Source organism: Prunus mume, linkage group LG5, assembly GCF_029339155.1.
Source record: "Prunus mume cultivar Tortuosa linkage group LG5, ASM2933915v1, whole genome shotgun sequence".
Classification (NCBI taxonomy): domain Eukaryota; kingdom Viridiplantae; phylum Streptophyta; class Magnoliopsida; order Rosales; family Rosaceae; genus Prunus; species Prunus mume.
The window spans coordinates 19,575,290-19,592,152 of record NC_142702.1 but is presented as its reverse complement, the minus strand read 5'-3'; the positions used below and the strand labels follow the sequence as shown (position 1 = coordinate 19,592,152).

Genomic DNA, 16,863 nt, shown 5'->3' with positions numbered 1-16,863 from the left:
ACAAGGAGTCACTGGAGAGCAAATCTAGTCAAATGACTAGAAATAGATGTGGGTTAGACTAGTTAGTTAAGGTATGAGAAATCAAATTAAAAAAGACGACTAGAGATAGCCGTGAGTTAGGCTAGTTAGGCAGTAAATCATATATGTGCAGTGCAGTCCTTACCCAAGTTCGAGTCTTTAATCCCTTTTTTGGGTTGTCGAAAGAATCTGTAATCTGTTGAGTATCGTACTTTAGAGTATCATTTTGTCCCAAAATTTTAAAATAAAATAAAAAATTTATATTTTCAGGGGCTCCCTAGAAAAATTACCAGAGTCTAAGCAGTGGCGCTAAAGGGAAAATTTAAAATTTCCAGAGAGTGGTCGTCTCTCTCTCTCTCTCTGGAAAATCAGAAGAAATGGAAACCCAGAAAGGGCAAGAAAACCGAAAGAGAGAATGGTCCTTGCGAGACTTCGAGATCGGAAAACCCCTGGGCAAAGGGAAATTCGGGCGAGTCTACGTTGCCCGAGAAGCCAAGGTATTGAATTTTTCAATCGAATTAAACCGAAAACAATTTAGAATTTGAAATGATTGATTTTTGGGTAAAAAAATTTTGGGGCAGAGCAAGTATATAGTGGCATTGAAGGTGATATTCAAGGAGCAAATCGAGAAGTATAAGATTCAACATCAGCTGAGGAGAGAGATGGAGATTCAGACTGGTCTCAGGCACCCCAACATTCTTCGCCTCTACGGTTGGTTCCACGACGACGAACGCATCTTCTTGATCCTCGAGTATGCCCATGGCGGTGAGCTTTATGGGCTTCTCAGGAAAACTAATTACCTCTCTGAGAAACAAGCCGCCACTGTAATTCTCTCTCTCTCTCTCTCTCTCTCTCTCTCTCTCTCTCTCTCTTTGTGTTTTAGAAATTAATTAAATTTCATATGATTATCAGTACATTCTGAGCTTGACGCAAGCTTTGGCGTATTGTCACGAGAAGAATGTCATTCATAGGGATATAAAGCCTGAAAATTTGCTTCTGGATCATGAGGTATATATATGCTACAACCTCTCCAATTTTTTTCCCTATGCCATGGTTGTTTGGATTCTGGGTTTAGAACAGATGGGAAATCTGGCTCTTAATCCCTTAATTTCTGCCAAATTTTTTAGCCTAAATGTTTAGAAGTCGATTAATGTTGTACATCTTCTGATCCCAAACAGTAACAATCACAGCATTTTCACTTGTTCTGTGTTGAAGGTTTTTTCCCTAATTATATAGAAAAAGTGAAAATAGGTCAGTTATTTTGGTTTCAGGATCAACCTTTTAGGTATATGGTTTTCTGTATGCAATTTTAGGAGAAGTTGCAACCAGGGTTGGTTTACCTGTATGTATGTACAAATTGGGGGGGAGTCTCATTGTTGTCATTGGTAGTTCCTTTTTGTGTTTAAGAAATAGTTTGAGCAAAACCGTGGCTGCTGGTGCTCGACTTCAAATTCCACTGCTATTGTACAATAATGATATGTGATTAATATTTTCAAGAAGATTGAGCACAAATATGAGTTCTTATCCCGATGCAACTATTCTATACTTTGATTCAATAACTGGAAGCTATGTTTTTTTATGTCTGCACTTAGGTTACGTATTATCATTGAACAAGTTGAGGAACTGTGTTTGATTACTTGATTACATAATATTTTCGTAGGGTCGACTGAAAATTGCAGACTTTGGATGGTCGGTACAGTCCAGAAGCAAGAGACAGACCATGTGTGGAACTTTAGATTATTTAGCACCAGAAATGGTGGAGAACAGACCTCATGATTACGCAGTTGACAACTGGACTCTGGGCATTCTTTGCTATGAGTTCCTCTATGGTATTCCTCCCTTTGAGGCAGAAAGTCAAACGGATACATTCAAAAGGTATGAATGAGTGTTTTGTATGCTTCCACCCATGTGATTCCGTAACATGAGCTGAACCCAAGTGAATAATAACTTGAGTTTCTATACAGGATAATAAAGGTTGACCTAAGCTTCCCTTCTGAACCTCAAACTTCTGCAGAAGCTAAACATCTCATTACCCGGGTAAGTTTGTCCATGATTTTGTTCTTAATGTTTAGGTGGGGGTAAATAAAACTCCAATAGTTGTTGGTATCAGTATCCATTACCTAATTGAAATAAGTTGAACTTTGTGCAGCTTCTTGTCAAAGACTCCTCAAAGAGGCTCTCTCTTCAGAGGATCATGGAACACCCTTGGATAGTCAAGAACGCCGATCCATCGGGTATCTGCAAATAGCTAGCTTTTCTGACTGTCATCATGCTCTAACCATGGCTGTGGGGAGCTGGCACAGCTGAGTTTGGTATATGTAGGGGGAATATTTTGGTCAGAATCTCATCAGCACCAAGGGACAATTAACTTATCTACTATGTTCACCAGCCTTGAGTTTCATGTACCATGTTTTGTGTTAAGGAAATCTTGTATCTCGCCAACTTCTGGATTGCCTATAATTACATCAGTTGCTTGCTGAGTATGCTTAATTTACTTCGAAGTTCTCATTGTAGCCACTAAACAATAACCATTTTTATAAAATTTGTGATTGTATATTTTGGTTTGTATAAAATTTAGATTGCATGAGTTGTTGAATTAATAAATAAACGCTTAAGCAAGATATAGGAGCAAGCTAGCAAGTAGCCTACTAGATACATTAACTTTCTTGGAAAAGTCTGTCATATGTTTGTGACAATGTTAAGGGAAATTGAGAAGGGAAAAATGTTTCGTAATTAAAGAAGGCCGCTTTTCATGTTTAACGGTTTGGAAAATGGGACTTGATGTTTCAATGGCACTTGAAAAACATTTAAACACGTTTAGCTATTTTTGAAGAACAATGCTAATGTAAGTTAAGAAATATCAAGATACAACATTAATTTGGCATCCATGTTTACCTTGTACAAGATTTAAAAAGGGAGGGTTGACCTACATGCCTTCACGAGCAACTCAAACCCCAGTTGAGGTCTCCGAAAACTAACGAGAAATACAATTTCTTTCTTCTCTCTGCTGAGATGAAAAGACAGTGAAATCTTAATATTTCCCAAAACAAAAGGCATTTCTTATCCCCTACGTAAAGCAAGAACAGAGGATGTTGGTATTTCTTCACAAAACAAGCGGCCTTCCTTTTCCTTTTCTGTTGATATATTTCCATCAGGATGCTGGTTGCAGGAAAAACCACAAAATTCACAATTTTGGATACCTCAAAATGCTGGAAAGGGTAGTCTTCTAAGAAGAAACATAACTACTGTCACAAGCAGTAAGGCTGGTATCTGTAAGAGTCGTGTCACTATCGCTGCTAGAATTGCTTCTTTCATCATTTCGTCCCGGTGGGGGATTTGCTGGGATGGAGATGCTGAGATTTGTATTAGGGATTGCACAATTAGTTTTTCTGCATATGGCTGTTGTCTGAGAGAGCCGAGCAGTATTCATGGCAGCAGCTGAAGAATAAGGAACAGCAACAGGTTGGAAGTCTTTCATTTGCCTCTTTGCCCCTCTGTGGATATGCTGGCCACAATACTTCTGATGAGGAAGAACATCCCTTCTGCACCGCCACTTCTTTCCATCCGTTCTCCTACACCTTCCTGGTTCAAGTTCTACTCCACTTCCGTTGTCGAAGTATAAGCCATTGCAACCTAGAAGAGCTGAAAACAGTGGCAACTGAAATAAATACACAAATGATCCATTTGATTGCAAAGACAAGCTACAGAAGAATTTCCAGTACTTCAACCCATTTTTATCCTTTTTTTTTTTTATAGGACATTCTTATCCTATATGATTCCAACTTTGGGGCACTGTTGGCCTCTCTTGTTAAGGCCCCATTCGAATTCATAGGTAAGAAGTCAGATAGTTTGGTACCACAAATCAACACCATGTTCAACATTCTTTTGTGTGGAAAGCTTTTCAAGACCAGTGGTTGTGCTTATCAATCCATATATATTTTGGGAGAAAAAAACATTTTATAGCACAAAGGTTCAATCTTACTCATGCGTCTACCTTGGAGAACGCTCTTCGGGGAGAAGCCCAATCCTGGTGATACATTAACAACATTCATGCTGCTTCCTCTGATCATGCAATTGCTACCAGCATGGTTGCTACTATTGTATTTTACACCAATATTGAGGCTATTTTCATTGGTACTGCTGTTGGTGGCGGTGGTTGGTCCAGCAATGGTGGTAGTGGCTACAGCAGCAGGGTTGGTACTAGCAGATCTGTTGGCGGGTATATTGGCAATGGATGTAGTTGTAACATGTTTTATGTTCTTCTTACATTCATGATAGCCACTTGAGGCCATGGTTGTACCTTGGCTAACACTAACATAATTGTCGGATTGTGCCATAAGTTGAAGGCCTTTCGGGGTTGAAATCTGAAGGTTTGTCTTTGAGTTCCCTAACTCACCTTCTGAATTCTTGGGTGTTTTAGTGCTGGAAGGAGAAGCAACTTCAGAATTTTCCACAGGCTTTCTTGAACGCTGGCGGCCTCTGTGCATGTGTTGCTGACAGTATTTCTGATCAGGAACTACATTCTTATTGCACCTCCATTTCTTTCCATCAGTTCTTCTGCACCTTCCTGGTTCATGATCCCTATAGTCAAAGCCCGTTGCACTGAACCCTACAACTGAAACAATCAGTTGAAATAAACAGTATCAAATTCAACTGAATATGCAGGGGACCCATTTCAAATATCATGCAAAAGAAAAGAAATCAACAAAGAAATATCCTTCAAAAAGTCAAGTTATCTAACCATAAGTCCACAGAAACAATCATTTAGAGAACATTAATCTATTACATTCAAGTTCAAATTCATAAAACTATCTCAATGAACAAAACTCTAAATTCAGGGGATGAAGCGATGAAAAAACACTCATTTACTCAAAGCATATCTCAAACTTGAAGCCTAATACACAGACAGAAACATCTGTAAGGGGAAAAACATAACATGTTGCAGTAAAATTAACAGAAACAAACATGATGTCTTCACTAACTCAATCCCATGAAAATCTCAGGCCAAGTAAACCTTGACCTATCTAAATTTGAAGCAAAATAGGACCCCTTTTAAGAACCCAATCAAACAAAGTCAAATCCATGTAGTCCTCATAAACCCAAGTCAAGTTAAAATGTCTTAAAAGTCTCTCCTCCCCCCTTTTCTTATAACTACCCCATGAGCATGCATTTAGTTGTTACCCAAAAATAACAATTTTTTTGTGTTGCTTGTGTGTCAGTTTGTGTAAAAATTGAAACTCATTAAGGGAAAGAGATTTGACTTACAACTGGGGTATTGTCTGTTGATAGCAGCAGCATTTGAGGAGCCAAAAGAGGCAGCCACACTCTTCCAAATGGGAAGCACAAGGTGAAAAGGAACAGGAAGGTTAGCAGCGAAGTGCTTGTAGATAAGCGCTTGTTGCTCCAGCTCATGCAACTGAGAAGCTGTCAACCCACCACCACCATACTTCTTCTTCTTCCCAACAACAACTTCTTCAGTCCCATTATGATCATCACCATAACAATCAACCCCAATCCCAAGACCAAGCTTCACCTTACCACCACCCTCCTCCTCCATTGTCATCACAAGCAAATCAAACTGTTGCTTCAACAGAGGTGCAGAGAGAAAACCCAATTCAATTCAACTATTAAGTCTCAATTTTCAAGGCAAAAACAAGAAAAGCAAAGCTGCACAAGAGGCATATGACTGAATTGATGAACTGGGTCTGGATGTATTGCAATGTGTCTAAGCGAAATGAAGCCATATATGCTTTGCTTTGCTTTGTTTTGGCTTTTGTTTAAAGTTGGGCGTGAGAGAGAGGGAGGGGCTGACAATCCCTGTATCTGTTTCAGCCTTTTTCAGTGTCCGCAGGCAAAAGTTTTCAGACCAACTTCGCTTCCTTTCTTGGGTTCTTTAAACTGCGGCGCGTGTATCTCACGCTCCAATGGGTGGGATGCTTCGTGCTTTGCTGGAGATTTGCTCCACGCGCCTCTGAGCCAGGACGACTGCTTGTTTTGGCAGCAGTGGAAGCCCCGCAGGTCGACACGTCATCCGGTTTTCAGTTGGGTGGGGCCCGCGTCTGGGTTGGGTTGGGTTGGGTTAGTTTGGACTGGACTGGGCTGGACTGGGCTGGGCTATAAAGCTAGGCTAAGACCCAAAAAGCCCAATTTCGTTATAGTAGCCTCAAAGCTCAACACTGCATGATATCAAATTGTAAACTATGTCACTGCTCAACACAGCAAATTATATATACATAGCAATTGTGGGAAGATGAATTTTCCTAACTCAACAACATACCCTTAAGTGACACGAATTAAAAGTACAACCATGATGAATACAAATGTCATTACAAACATTACAAGCCATGTGAAACATGTAGTTTTGGACGTCTTCGAGTATATATTGGTCGCCCGTGTAGTGGCATGGCCAGTGCTTGCCAAGCTACTTTCAACAGCCTTCTCTGTAGAATCAAGTATCTGCACATAAGCCATACCTTAAATTATGAGATCGACAGATATGACACCAGCTATGAATTTACATCAAAGGCACACCAGAGAGTAAGCTTTTATCACAACAATCAATTTTTGAAGTAACACAAGATGTTACATTATTCCTTTGGACATTTTTCCTTAATTTTGATATGTCTGATGATCAATGTTTTCTCTTAGGTTTTCTCTTATTCTTCAACTTCTTCCTTTCTTTTAACTATCTGAACATGGAAAACTCAGACCAAATATCATCTTGCAGACCTCCCCAAACCCCTTTACTTTAAACTCTTTCTAAACAAAAAACTATATTTACTCTCTTATTACAGCCTAAACTCCTCTGCAAATCTATTGGTTTTAGCCTAAGAATCTCAGGGACTCTTTACAACCCCAACCTTGGTTTCTTTGTCTCACATTTCCCTTTCCAAGCATTTCTCCTGATTCTCGCACCTAAAATCCAAAACACTCTTTCACCTTATCTTCCCTTCAAAAAGACTTCACCCTGGTCAGTGTCACCCCTAAACACAAATCAAACCACAGCCAGCTAAATATAAATAGTGTTGAGATTATAAAGATCTTACTTTTTCAGCGTCTTGCAGCGAGTGATTCATCATGAGACTACTCTCTTTGAGTTGCCTTGCCAATCCAACCATTTCATCGGTCAAATCCTCTTGAAGCTTTCTGTCCCATGAGAGAAAAATTTATAAGAATCTAAAACAGAATGTGGAAAGCAAATATAATCAACAGCTGAAGTCTTAACAGTAAAGATAGCCTCTGCTCTGGTGAGTTATCTGGTTTCAATTTCATCCAGAGTCTAGTTACTCCAGTTTAATAGGAGAACTCAAGAAAGTATGAAAGTTAATACGACAAAACACCTATGTTTTTCAATGTGTGCATGGGCTGCAGCATCCAGTTTGACAGGCGCTGAAGAATCAACACTAAGAATCTCACGAGTTCCATCTTCGGAATTTGAGGTAGGCCTATTTAACAAACAAAACCAGTTAAAATCATGTGATAGCATACGAAAAGATCACTAAGGAGCTAAATGAAACCATGATCCTAACTATTGTTCACTTACCCAAATCTCCTTCTCAGACCTGGAGAAGGGGGAATCTGATTGTCTCCTGTATCAGAAGAGTTTGCTTTGACAGAAATTCTTGCAAAGGGCTCCTTGGGTGCTTGAATATCAGGCTGGGAGTTTGCCAAAGAAAACACAGTTAGGAGCAATTAACTCCATAAATTGCATACATATACATATATATTGTACAGAAACATTCTCTTGCCAGACTGTTAATCTAGACGATTGATCACGTGGATTCCTGCTTTCATATATGATGCCAGATTCACAATCTGCCATATAACATGTCAGAAATCTAGCAAAAGAACACAATCGATATATTAAAGATTCTCTTTAGATATGATGACAAAAACTGATACAACCAATTATATGTACTGAAGCATTAAAGGATAAATTCTCAATATTTTGTTAAGCATGAAATACCAATTTGGATCAGCCTAACAATATTTTTCTTTCTCAGTCGTTATAATTTCCAGACCTTCATACCAAACCTATTATCAGTAAATTAATTATAAATGATACATAACACTAAAAAAATTCAGAAAACCCTAGATCTAAAGAACATTTGCCAAGTGAACTGGTTAAGTACATAAAATCAACAATTCAACAAAAGTGACATATATGCTTTCTAGATCATATGTACGCACCAGAGGAGCAGCTAATTTGGAAGCAATTGCTTCAATCTTCTCTGAATAGTCACTCAAAACAGCCTTTGCAACTCTGAACATAGAACCATAAATAATCATTCCAATTAGTAAATTAAGAAATTTAAAGCTCTTAAGACAGAGTATCAAGAAAATGCATATAAATAATAACTCAAGTCATCATTTGGATAAAACTCTTTCCATCCAAAATCCCTAAAACAACGAAAGTATGCTAATGATATGAGAAAATGTCTCTAGAACTTAATATGAGTATATAAAAATATTCACTCTAACACAGTGATTAGAATGTTAATCAATATTTCCATCATATCATGCCTACCAAAACCCTTGGATTGATTTGTAAAGTAGAAGAAAGGAAGCATATTGGAACATGCATCAAATTATTGAAAAAATCAAAATTAAAGTAAATCAAGGGGGAAAATTAAAACAAATACCAACCTTGGTAAGCCTTCTGGAGTTCTCTCCTCAGCTAGTTGTTCTACCTGTTCTCGTAAAGTAGCAACATACTGCAAAATTCCAGTACTTATATCATCCATAAAGGCTATATATCCCAAAAACACCCAAAAGAAAGAGAGAAGCTAGAACACATATCAATTGTATGAAAACGAATAAAAGCATGTAACCTGTAATTCTAATAACAACATCCATATCAGAGGTGAGAGAGAAGACAAGGATCATACATACATGTACAAGTTTTGACTGGTTTTGTTGCTGAGGAGCAGCTGCAAGCAGCCTCCTCAAGTTCACCTCTGTTTTACTGATTCTCATCCCAAAATCCTACACCACTGAACAAATAAAAAAGTTCAAATCTCATGATCTTTTTGATGGCCAAGAAGTAAATTAGAAACCCCATGAAAATTGAAAAAGTAAAAGTCATTTTGTGAGAAAATTACCACCCAAAAGAGAAGAAGTTGTTTTTCATTACCAAACTGGGAGCGCATGTAGAACAGAATTTGAGAATTTCTTTAAGCCTCTTCTTTCTTCTTCTTCTGCCTTATGGTGCCGCCGAAACCACTGCGGTGGAAAAACCTCGCCTCGGTCGAGAAGAAGAGGCTGGGTCTTTACAAATCAATTTTGTAAAATTTTTGTTTCGACCCCAAATAGTATCGCCGCGCGGCTATATTATTTTTGACACATCGCAACTAATCAACTCTTTAACTATAACCGGCTATACTATAATTTTCCTTTTAAAAACCATAGCCGTACGGCTATATTATTTTTGACGCGTGGCACTTGATTGCAAGGAGTTATCTTTTTTTATAAAAAAAAATAGTACAGCCGATCGCCTATAATCGACGTATCTAATTTTTTTTTTAAACATAGTATAGCCGCGGCTATACATAGTTTTGACACGTGGCACCTAGGTGCTGTATGGCAGCTATGTTTTTTAAACAAATAAATAAAGAGTATAGCCGAGCGGCGATACTCAGCTTTTCCTAATTGTCTAAAAATATTAGTCGAACCGCCATACTTGTTTGACACGGGGGCATATGCATTGGAAATAGTATAGCCGGCCGGCTATACAAGATTCTTTTTTGAATTTTTTAAAGAAATGTTATAGCCGCGTGTGTTTTGACACATGGCACCTATCCTTTTTTTAAATATATATAAATAGTATAGCCCCGCGGCTATATTATTTTTAAAAAAAAATTTACAAACGTATAATTAGTTTCTTTACTTTTGTTTTTTGGCCTACTTCTTTAATTTAATATATGTAATTAAGTAATATCTTAGCCTTTTTAAAATCACTTTAATTAGTAATTATATTTTAATATAAAAATTTTATAGAAAAAGTGCACAAAATAATTTATTTCTATTTACTAAGTCTTTTGTGTAATCGTTTGGGTGTCCTAATTAAATTTCTCCATAGTTATTCTATTATTAGGCCATTACTTGAGTATCTATTGTCTCTTTTACAATTTTTACTTTTCCAGAATTATTACCCGTATAAAGATTCTAGCACCTTCACGTTTAATAATGTATAATACACGTACGCACGTATTTCTCATGTTTAATACACCTATTTTTTACAAAAAATTCAATAAGACACACAAAATTCACATACTATACACATAATTCTCACATACAATTGAATAAAAATAATATATATTTTTTTAAAATGGTATAGCCGAATGGTTGTACTCAGTTTTTTCCTAATTGTCTTTAAACATAGTATAGGCGGGCGGCGATACTCCATTTTTAAATTTTTAAAACAAAAATAGTGTAGCCGGCGGTGGTACTTGTGTGACACGTGGCGCTTAGTCGTTGTAGATAGTATATTCGGACATCTATACTAGATTCTTTTGAATTTTTTAAAGAAATAGTATAGCCGTGCAGCGATACTTGTTTTTCTTTTTGTTTTAAAAAAAAAACTGTTTTGACATGTGGCAGCTATGCACTAGGCAGGTCTTTTTTTTAATATATAAATGGTCTAGCCACACGGCTATACAGTTTTTAAAATAAAAAATATTTAAAAACATTATAATTAGTTTCTTTAGTTTTATTTTTTGGCCAACTTCTTAAATATAATATATGTAATTAAGCAACATCTTAGCCTTTTTGAATCACTTCAATTAGTAATTATATTATAATACAAAACAATTATACAAAAAGTGCACAAAAAAATTGATTTCTATTTGCTAAGTCTTTTGAGTAATCATTTGGTGTCCTAATTAAATTTCTATATACCCCAAGAGCCCTATCCATTACTTTTAGGCCATTACTCGAGTATCTATTGTCTCTTTTTCATTTTTTACTTTTTAAGAGTTATTACCCGCATAAAGATTCTAACACCTTCACATTTAATAATGTATTATACATGTACAAACGTATTTCTCATGTTTAATACCTATCTTTTACAAAAATTTCAATAATACACACAAATTTAGGTATTATACACAAAATTTTCACATACTTTTGAATAAAAATAATATATATTTTTTCAAAAATACTATAGCCGCACGGTCATACTCAGTTTTTTAATTGTCTTTAAAAATAGTATAGCCGACCGGCTATACTTCTTTTTAAAAGGAATTTAAAACAAAAATAGTATAGCCGCACGTTTGCCGTCACACATTGGCGATTAAATAGTATAGCCGTCCGGCTATACTATATTATTTTTGAATTTTTTAAAGAAATAGTATAGCAGGTCTGACACGTGGCACCTATGCGATGGGCCCGTCTTTTTTTTAATATATAAATAGTCTAGCCGCACGGCTATACGTTTTTTATTAATTTTTTAAAAACATATAATTAATTTCTTTACTTTTGTTTTTTGGCCTACTTCTTTAATTTAATATATGTAATTGAGTAATATCTTAGCCTTTTTGAATCACTTTAATTAGTAATTATATTTTAATATAAAAAAATTACAGAAAAAGTCCAACCAACAATTTACTTCTATTTACTAAGTCTTTTGTGTAATCGTTTGGGTGTCCTAATTAAATTTCTTCATAGCCCAAGAGCCCTATCCATTAATATTAGGCCATTACTCAAGTATCTATTGTCATTTTTTACTTTTTTTAATTTTTCCAGAGTTATTACCCGTTGTTGAGGCCCAAAAAATCCGCGCCCAAATAAATTCTTGGCCCAATACGATACTTTACCGAGAAGAAACCCGATTTGGGTATGCGAAAGTTCATAATATGCGCTTGCACACATACAACTCAAGTAAGGAATTATTATTCCGCACATAATCACGCCACAAGTTTAAGTGGGCCCAAGCCACTCAAATACCCGGAGCTTGAGTGGCTTGCATGAGGCCCATTGATAGCCGAGAAATGGAAGTCTCGGTTACTTAGGGAGCCTCGGGACTCAAGCCCATTTTTTAGACTCAAACATATGGGTGAGCACAAAAGATGAAATAGCCCATTAGCTTAACCAAATTAGCCCAACACCTCAACAAAAATAGTCCAACACTTGTTGAGGTTAGCCAATTTATTTTGACAAACCAACCCATTATCTTAGAAGGCCCATACAATTAGAAAAGAGAAGAAGCCAAAGCCTCAGCTCCTTACTGGAAAAAAACAGAAGCCACAAAGGAGATATCCACATATGCAGAGTTGTTGGAAAGGAACAAGTTCCAAGCACAAAACACCCAAGTAACCAAGGGATATTAACGTGCAAGCTGCTAGGAAGAGAAGCACCCTTCGAACCAGCATACATACCCCAATTCCTTCCCCATCAAACCTGCCATGGAAAAAGGAAAGAAAGAAAGGAATGAGATGGTGGAATGGAAGTCTCCCAACAAACAGATTAGAAATGAGGCCTTGAGCTCCCAAAATTCCTGATTTTGTGCAAATAGATAGAGGAAATTTCACCAAGATATAAAAGTCAATGGAGGATAGGAGAAAGGAAGAAAAAGCTTGGCCAAGTTGGGAAGAAACCATTAGGGTTTCTTGGGAAATGATAGTTTCCAGCAAGCTATAAAATGAGGCCTCTTCTACCCAACAAAACCAACTCAAATTCAGAGGGCAAGTTTTCTATCTTACTTGCAAAAACCCAGCAATTTCGTGCACTATTCACCCTTCTTCTCCATTTTCCTCTTCTGGCATATCACTTTCACATCTGTCATAAGCTTTGTCAAGCTGCCGGAAGAACATTATTTTTTCTTTCTCTCTTCTCAGCCAAATCAGCCTGCAAACCTTTTCTTCCTCATCTTAAACACTCTCATTTTTCCCTAGAAAGCCATATTTTCCTCTTTGGTGCTAAACTCATGCTGATTTTGCTTCCATGCCACAAGCCTCTCATGCCAAGCTAGAAAATTTATCTGTAAGCATCAAGAAATCATCTATAAGTTGTTGTTGCTTTGGTTGATGAAGATAACTAAGATGTTCTTAAGGCTCTACTGCTCTTTCGAAGCATATTTGAGGCTTGATTTTCGAACTCAAACAAATGGGACAATTTCATCAATCGCCATTTACTACCATTTACAATCACGGAAGAAAAAAAACCACTACACCCGTATAAAGATTCTAGCACCTTCACGTTTAATAATATATTATACACGTACGCACGTATTTTTCAAGTTTAATATACCTATTTTTTACAAAAATTTCAATAAGACACAAAATTCACATATTATAAACATAATTCTCAAATACTATTGAATAAAAATAATATATATTTTAAAGAATGGTATAGCCGCATGGCTATACTTAGTTTTTCCCTAATTGTCTTTAGAAGTAGTATAGTCGGGCTGTTATACCCCTTTTTAAAAAATTTTACACAAAAATAGTATAGCTAGGCGGCTGATGAAACGAAAAAGGAAAAAAAATACTACTGCCCAAAACCAAATAAATGAATTCGTGACTAAACAATTATGGCCTTGTTGCTCAAATCCATTCTGATCCTTCTGGTGGCTAAAATTCTAAAAGTATAAAATAAACTAAATGTTTAAATAAATAAACAAAAGTCAAGCTAGAGAAAAAAAACTCCCAAAAAACCTTCCTAGAGCCGTTTTCACTTTGAGGGGGGAGGAGGCCCTTGTTCTTCCTCTCCTCTCCCCTCTTTCTCTTCCTCCCTCTCTTCTCTAGAGACAAATGGTTTTCTCTCATAAGCGATTGTGATTTGTTCTAATTTTCCTCCAACCATCATAGGCGTTTGTGTCTCAGCATTGGATCTCTACCGCGTTTTGACTTCGGATCTCTACCACCATCTTTTTGCGGTTTCTTTATATTGGAATAAGTCACAAAGACTCTGTAGAGTTCTCTTTGAGTTTTCACCTCTCCTTTTGTGAGAGCTTTTCACCTCTCCTTTGTAAGAGCTTTTTATCTCTCTTTTGTGAGAGTTTTATTTGTATTGTTATGGCTTGATTTTTCAAGCTTTGTCTATTTTGATTATTCGAGTTTGCAATCTTAGTTGGGATGCCTATGCTAGAGTTTATTCGATCATGCGTGATCGTTAGTGGAGGCGCACCAAATTGTCTTAATTTTATTGTTCGACCGCTCATTATTGTAATCGCCATTTGTAATTTGTTTCCTCTTGTGGCTTTTTTTGAATTATGAATGCAATCCTAAATTTCTCAACAAAAAAAAACAAACAAAAGTCAAGCTAAATTCTTTTATATGTTTAAAATTTGATATCTTCTAATTTTGTGGAAAATAGCCTTAATTTGCATATTAATGATCGCAGATTTGAACCCGATAAATAAAAATGTAAGGTACAAATTCCATATGGACCATGTATAACTTACAAATCTCTAGGATATTCGAATTGACATGGTTGCAGAGCACAACATCAAGTAGTAGCCCTCCATTTGGAAGCGACATATCTTCTTTATCATTGTTCTAAGTTTTTAACCTAATTGCCAAGATTCCATTTCAGTATTTGGCCATTGATTGTTCACCACAAATTACTAGAGGCCAACAACAGCTAGGGGGCCATAGATGTGCTTCATTTGTTAATGGAGGGGCACAGAGTCACATGGCAGCCAATTGGGAAGCAATGCCACACATTTTAGACCATTTATTTATTTATTTTAATTTGTTTATTTTTGTTGCTTTTCGCATGTGGTTGCTACAATTGTTGCCGACAATATCCTCTGCATACCAACAACTATTGTGGCCCCCCAACTCTAAAGTCCAAAATTGAGTATATATATATATATATATATATATATATATGTAATTTTGTAGCACTAAATTCCCATATGGGGTTGTCTTCCTTTTGCTCACTGTGTTTCGAAAATTATTTAATTTAACAAAGCATATGAAAACAATGCCAAGATTTTTTTTGCAGAATACTAAATAACTTTGTTATATAGAAGTCAAAACCTAGAAGAAGAATGATAAGAAGAAAATATATGATCTTGTCGCATTATTGTTTATGCTTGTGATTGAGACAACTTGTCTAATCGAAACTTGTACACAAAGAAATTCGCATGCGTTCTCACCAACGTTTTTTCAGTGGTTTTTCTCTTTTCAATTTTCTGTCTCAATGTTTATAATGGATTTTACATCTTATTCATGTTATATAATGCCATAATCAGTGATTGGAAATTTGCTATTTGTCCAAACTCTCATTCACAATCTTTGATATTGCATCATAATTTTCTCATTTGGTTCATAATATATATATATATATATTAATTCAACGATGTAGTGTACATATCAAGTATCACATAAAATGAGGAATATTCTATAACAAATTGGATTCAGCCTTCTTTTTTCATTATTAAGAAAATAATGAATAAAAATGTTGGGAGAAAACTTGTTGGCATTAAGCATTACTAAATGCGAGAATACCCTGATTGTATAACGATATGTCTGAAGGTCATGACGTGGTTAAAGATTCTTGTTTTTATGCGTTATTATCTCGTCATGTGGTGGTGTTATGACTTTGTCAAGGTATATATGAAAAAGAAAAAAAAAAGCAAAATAAATGAAAATGAAAAGGAACTTAATGTCTCATTTGCTATAAGAAAGTCATGCTCTTGCTTCCAATTGAAGGAGACCTAATGCTTGGCAAAACTTTGTACAATGTACTCCACTTTTACCTTTCTTCTTTCCCTTATTAACACAATATATTTGTCTTGAACCCAAACGTTTCAAGGAAAAAGAAATTCACTTCTTAATTGTAGGGTTTCTTCAAGGGACTTTTTGTTGTTGCTCACCATTAAAGTTGGTTGTATATTGATAAATAAAAAATATAAATTTTTTTTTTTTTAAAGTTGGTCGTATATAATGCCTTGCATTTATTTGAAGATTTCCATTTGGAAAGCAGTTACAGCTGTGTTTTGGAGGACAGCCTCACAAGTCAGAACCAAAACGTAAAGGGGATAAAAAATGGGTGGGGGTTTATGGTTAGCCACTGACTCAAATCTTTCCCAATAATTTAGGGCACCCCTAAAAGCTTTGGTCCAAAACAATATGCTTTGCCTTTGAACAATCATTATATACATACATGGAGGACTGGCATTACGCAATTTACTTATATGGAATACGGATGGCATGGCAACCAGGATGAGACAATGCAGTGTTGGTACCAAACACACTAACATGCATATGGACCATCCTTTTTTTTTTTCCAAGGACAACACTAGCAAGAAAAGTGAAATGCTAAAGATAGTCACGTGTAATTGATGTATTGTGGAGAGTGAAATTCATATTATGTAAGCGATTAATGCATTGTGACACAAGTAACTCAATTATATCAACAGTTTACAATCACTCACTCAATTATATCAACAGTTTACTTTCGACCTTTGCTCAAGTAACACGAACTGAAGCATGCATTGACCTTTGGTTGAAGTAATCCAACCTCCCACCCTAGGAGACCAAACCCAAGGTTTCTCAACTTATCACCTGGTGTTTAGGGCCGTTACCCAAGAACCCATTTTGACAATTTCCACCCATCATTTCATTTCCCATAATAATCACGTCCACTTCATCCGCTTTTACCTTTTGTTGCTACAAACCCACACAACATAATCACAAATCATCCTTATCCCAACGGAAACCCATCAAAAGAATAAGGACATTCAAGTCATTTCATCCAAAAGAAACAGAATATAAGAAGCACCAAGCAACCCATCTCCGCCTCATAACACAAAACCCATGCTTTCCATTTCCAGCTGTGAAGAAAAGCACTTTGCTTCCCTCCACATGGCCCTTCCTAAACCTAACCACCGTTAAACCC

At 36.3% G+C, this 16,863-nt stretch overlaps 3 protein-coding genes across 6 annotated transcripts; 1 reads left to right on the top strand and 2 right to left on the bottom strand.

Moving 5' to 3' along the window:
• The first annotated feature begins 256 nt into the window (after window positions 1-256).
• AUR3 (ataurora3) lies at window positions 257-2,574 on the top strand. The gene is made up of 6 exons (XM_008234479.3): window positions 257-515; window positions 600-842; window positions 931-1,026; window positions 1,679-1,893; window positions 1,983-2,055; window positions 2,168-2,574. The coding sequence occupies exons 1-6, from the start codon at window positions 396-398 to the stop codon at window positions 2,264-2,266; spliced, it is 846 nt and encodes a 281-aa protein (XP_008232701.1). The 5' UTR covers window positions 257-395; the 3' UTR covers window positions 2,267-2,574.
• A 542-nt stretch (window positions 2,575-3,116) lies between these two features.
• On the bottom strand, window positions 3,117-6,194 carry GRF9 (growth-regulating factor 9). Of its 3 annotated transcripts, XM_089051843.1 has the most exons (4): window positions 5,702-5,909; window positions 5,284-5,601; window positions 4,013-4,633; window positions 3,117-3,660 (listed from the first exon to the last, which is right to left on the bottom strand). In XM_089051843.1, the coding sequence occupies exons 1-4, from the start codon at window positions 5,760-5,762 to the stop codon at window positions 3,245-3,247; spliced, it is 1,416 nt and encodes a 471-aa protein (XP_088907969.1). In that variant the 5' UTR covers window positions 5,763-5,909; the 3' UTR covers window positions 3,117-3,244. The 3 variants fall into 3 exon arrangements, with proteins under 3 accessions (XP_088907969.1, XP_088907967.1, XP_088907968.1); XM_089051841.1 differs by having other exon boundaries at window positions 4,001-4,633; window positions 5,284-6,194; XM_089051842.1 differs by having other exon boundaries at window positions 4,001-4,627; window positions 5,284-5,726.
• Window positions 6,195-6,202: 8 nt separating this feature from the next.
• LOC103331813 (uncharacterized) lies at window positions 6,203-9,295 on the bottom strand. Of its 2 annotated transcripts, none has more exons than XM_008234473.3 (8): window positions 9,152-9,295; window positions 8,911-9,011; window positions 8,665-8,732; window positions 8,209-8,281; window positions 7,562-7,674; window positions 7,359-7,463; window positions 7,065-7,164; window positions 6,203-6,474 (listed from the first exon to the last, which is right to left on the bottom strand). In XM_008234473.3, exons 2-8 carry the CDS (start codon window positions 8,992-8,994, stop codon window positions 6,298-6,300), a joined length of 720 nt encoding a protein of 239 aa, XP_008232695.1. In that variant the 5' UTR covers window positions 8,995-9,011; window positions 9,152-9,295; the 3' UTR covers window positions 6,203-6,297. The 2 variants fall into 2 exon arrangements, with proteins under 2 accessions (XP_008232695.1, XP_008232694.1); XM_008234472.3 differs by having other exon boundaries at window positions 9,120-9,272.
• Window positions 9,296-16,863: the final 7,568 nt, after the last annotated feature.

Coding starts and splice junctions, on each gene's coding strand:
- LOC103331813 (XM_008234473.3), bottom strand. CDS start 8,994: ATGAGAATCAGTAAAACAGAGGTGAACTTGAGGAGGCTGCTTGCAGCT. Junction 8,282..8,664: donor ACTCCAGAAGGCTTACCAAG/GTTGGTATTTGT, acceptor TTCTATGTTCAG/AGTTGCAAAGGCTGTTTTGA. Junction 7,675..8,208: donor CCAAATTAGCTGCTCCTCTG/GTGCGTACATAT, acceptor GCAAACTCCCAG/CCTGATATTCAAGCACCCAA.
- AUR3 (XM_008234479.3), top strand. CDS start 396: ATGGAAACCCAGAAAGGGCAAGAAAACCGAAAGAGAGAATGGTCCTTG. Junction 516..599: donor ACGTTGCCCGAGAAGCCAAG/GTATTGAATTTT, acceptor ATTTTGGGGCAG/AGCAAGTATATAGTGGCATT. Junction 2,056..2,167: donor CTAAACATCTCATTACCCGG/GTAAGTTTGTCC, acceptor AACTTTGTGCAG/CTTCTTGTCAAAGACTCCTC.
- GRF9 (XM_089051843.1), bottom strand. CDS start 5,762: ATGGCTTCATTTCGCTTAGACACATTGCAATACATCCAGACCCAGTTC. Junction 5,602..5,701: donor CCAGTTCATCAATTCAGTCA/TATGCCTCTTGT, acceptor CTCTGTTGAAGC/AACAGTTTGATTTGCTTGTG. Junction 3,661..4,012: donor CCCGAAGAGCGTTCTCCAAG/GTAGACGCATGA, acceptor CACTGTTTTCAG/CTCTTCTAGGTTGCAATGGC.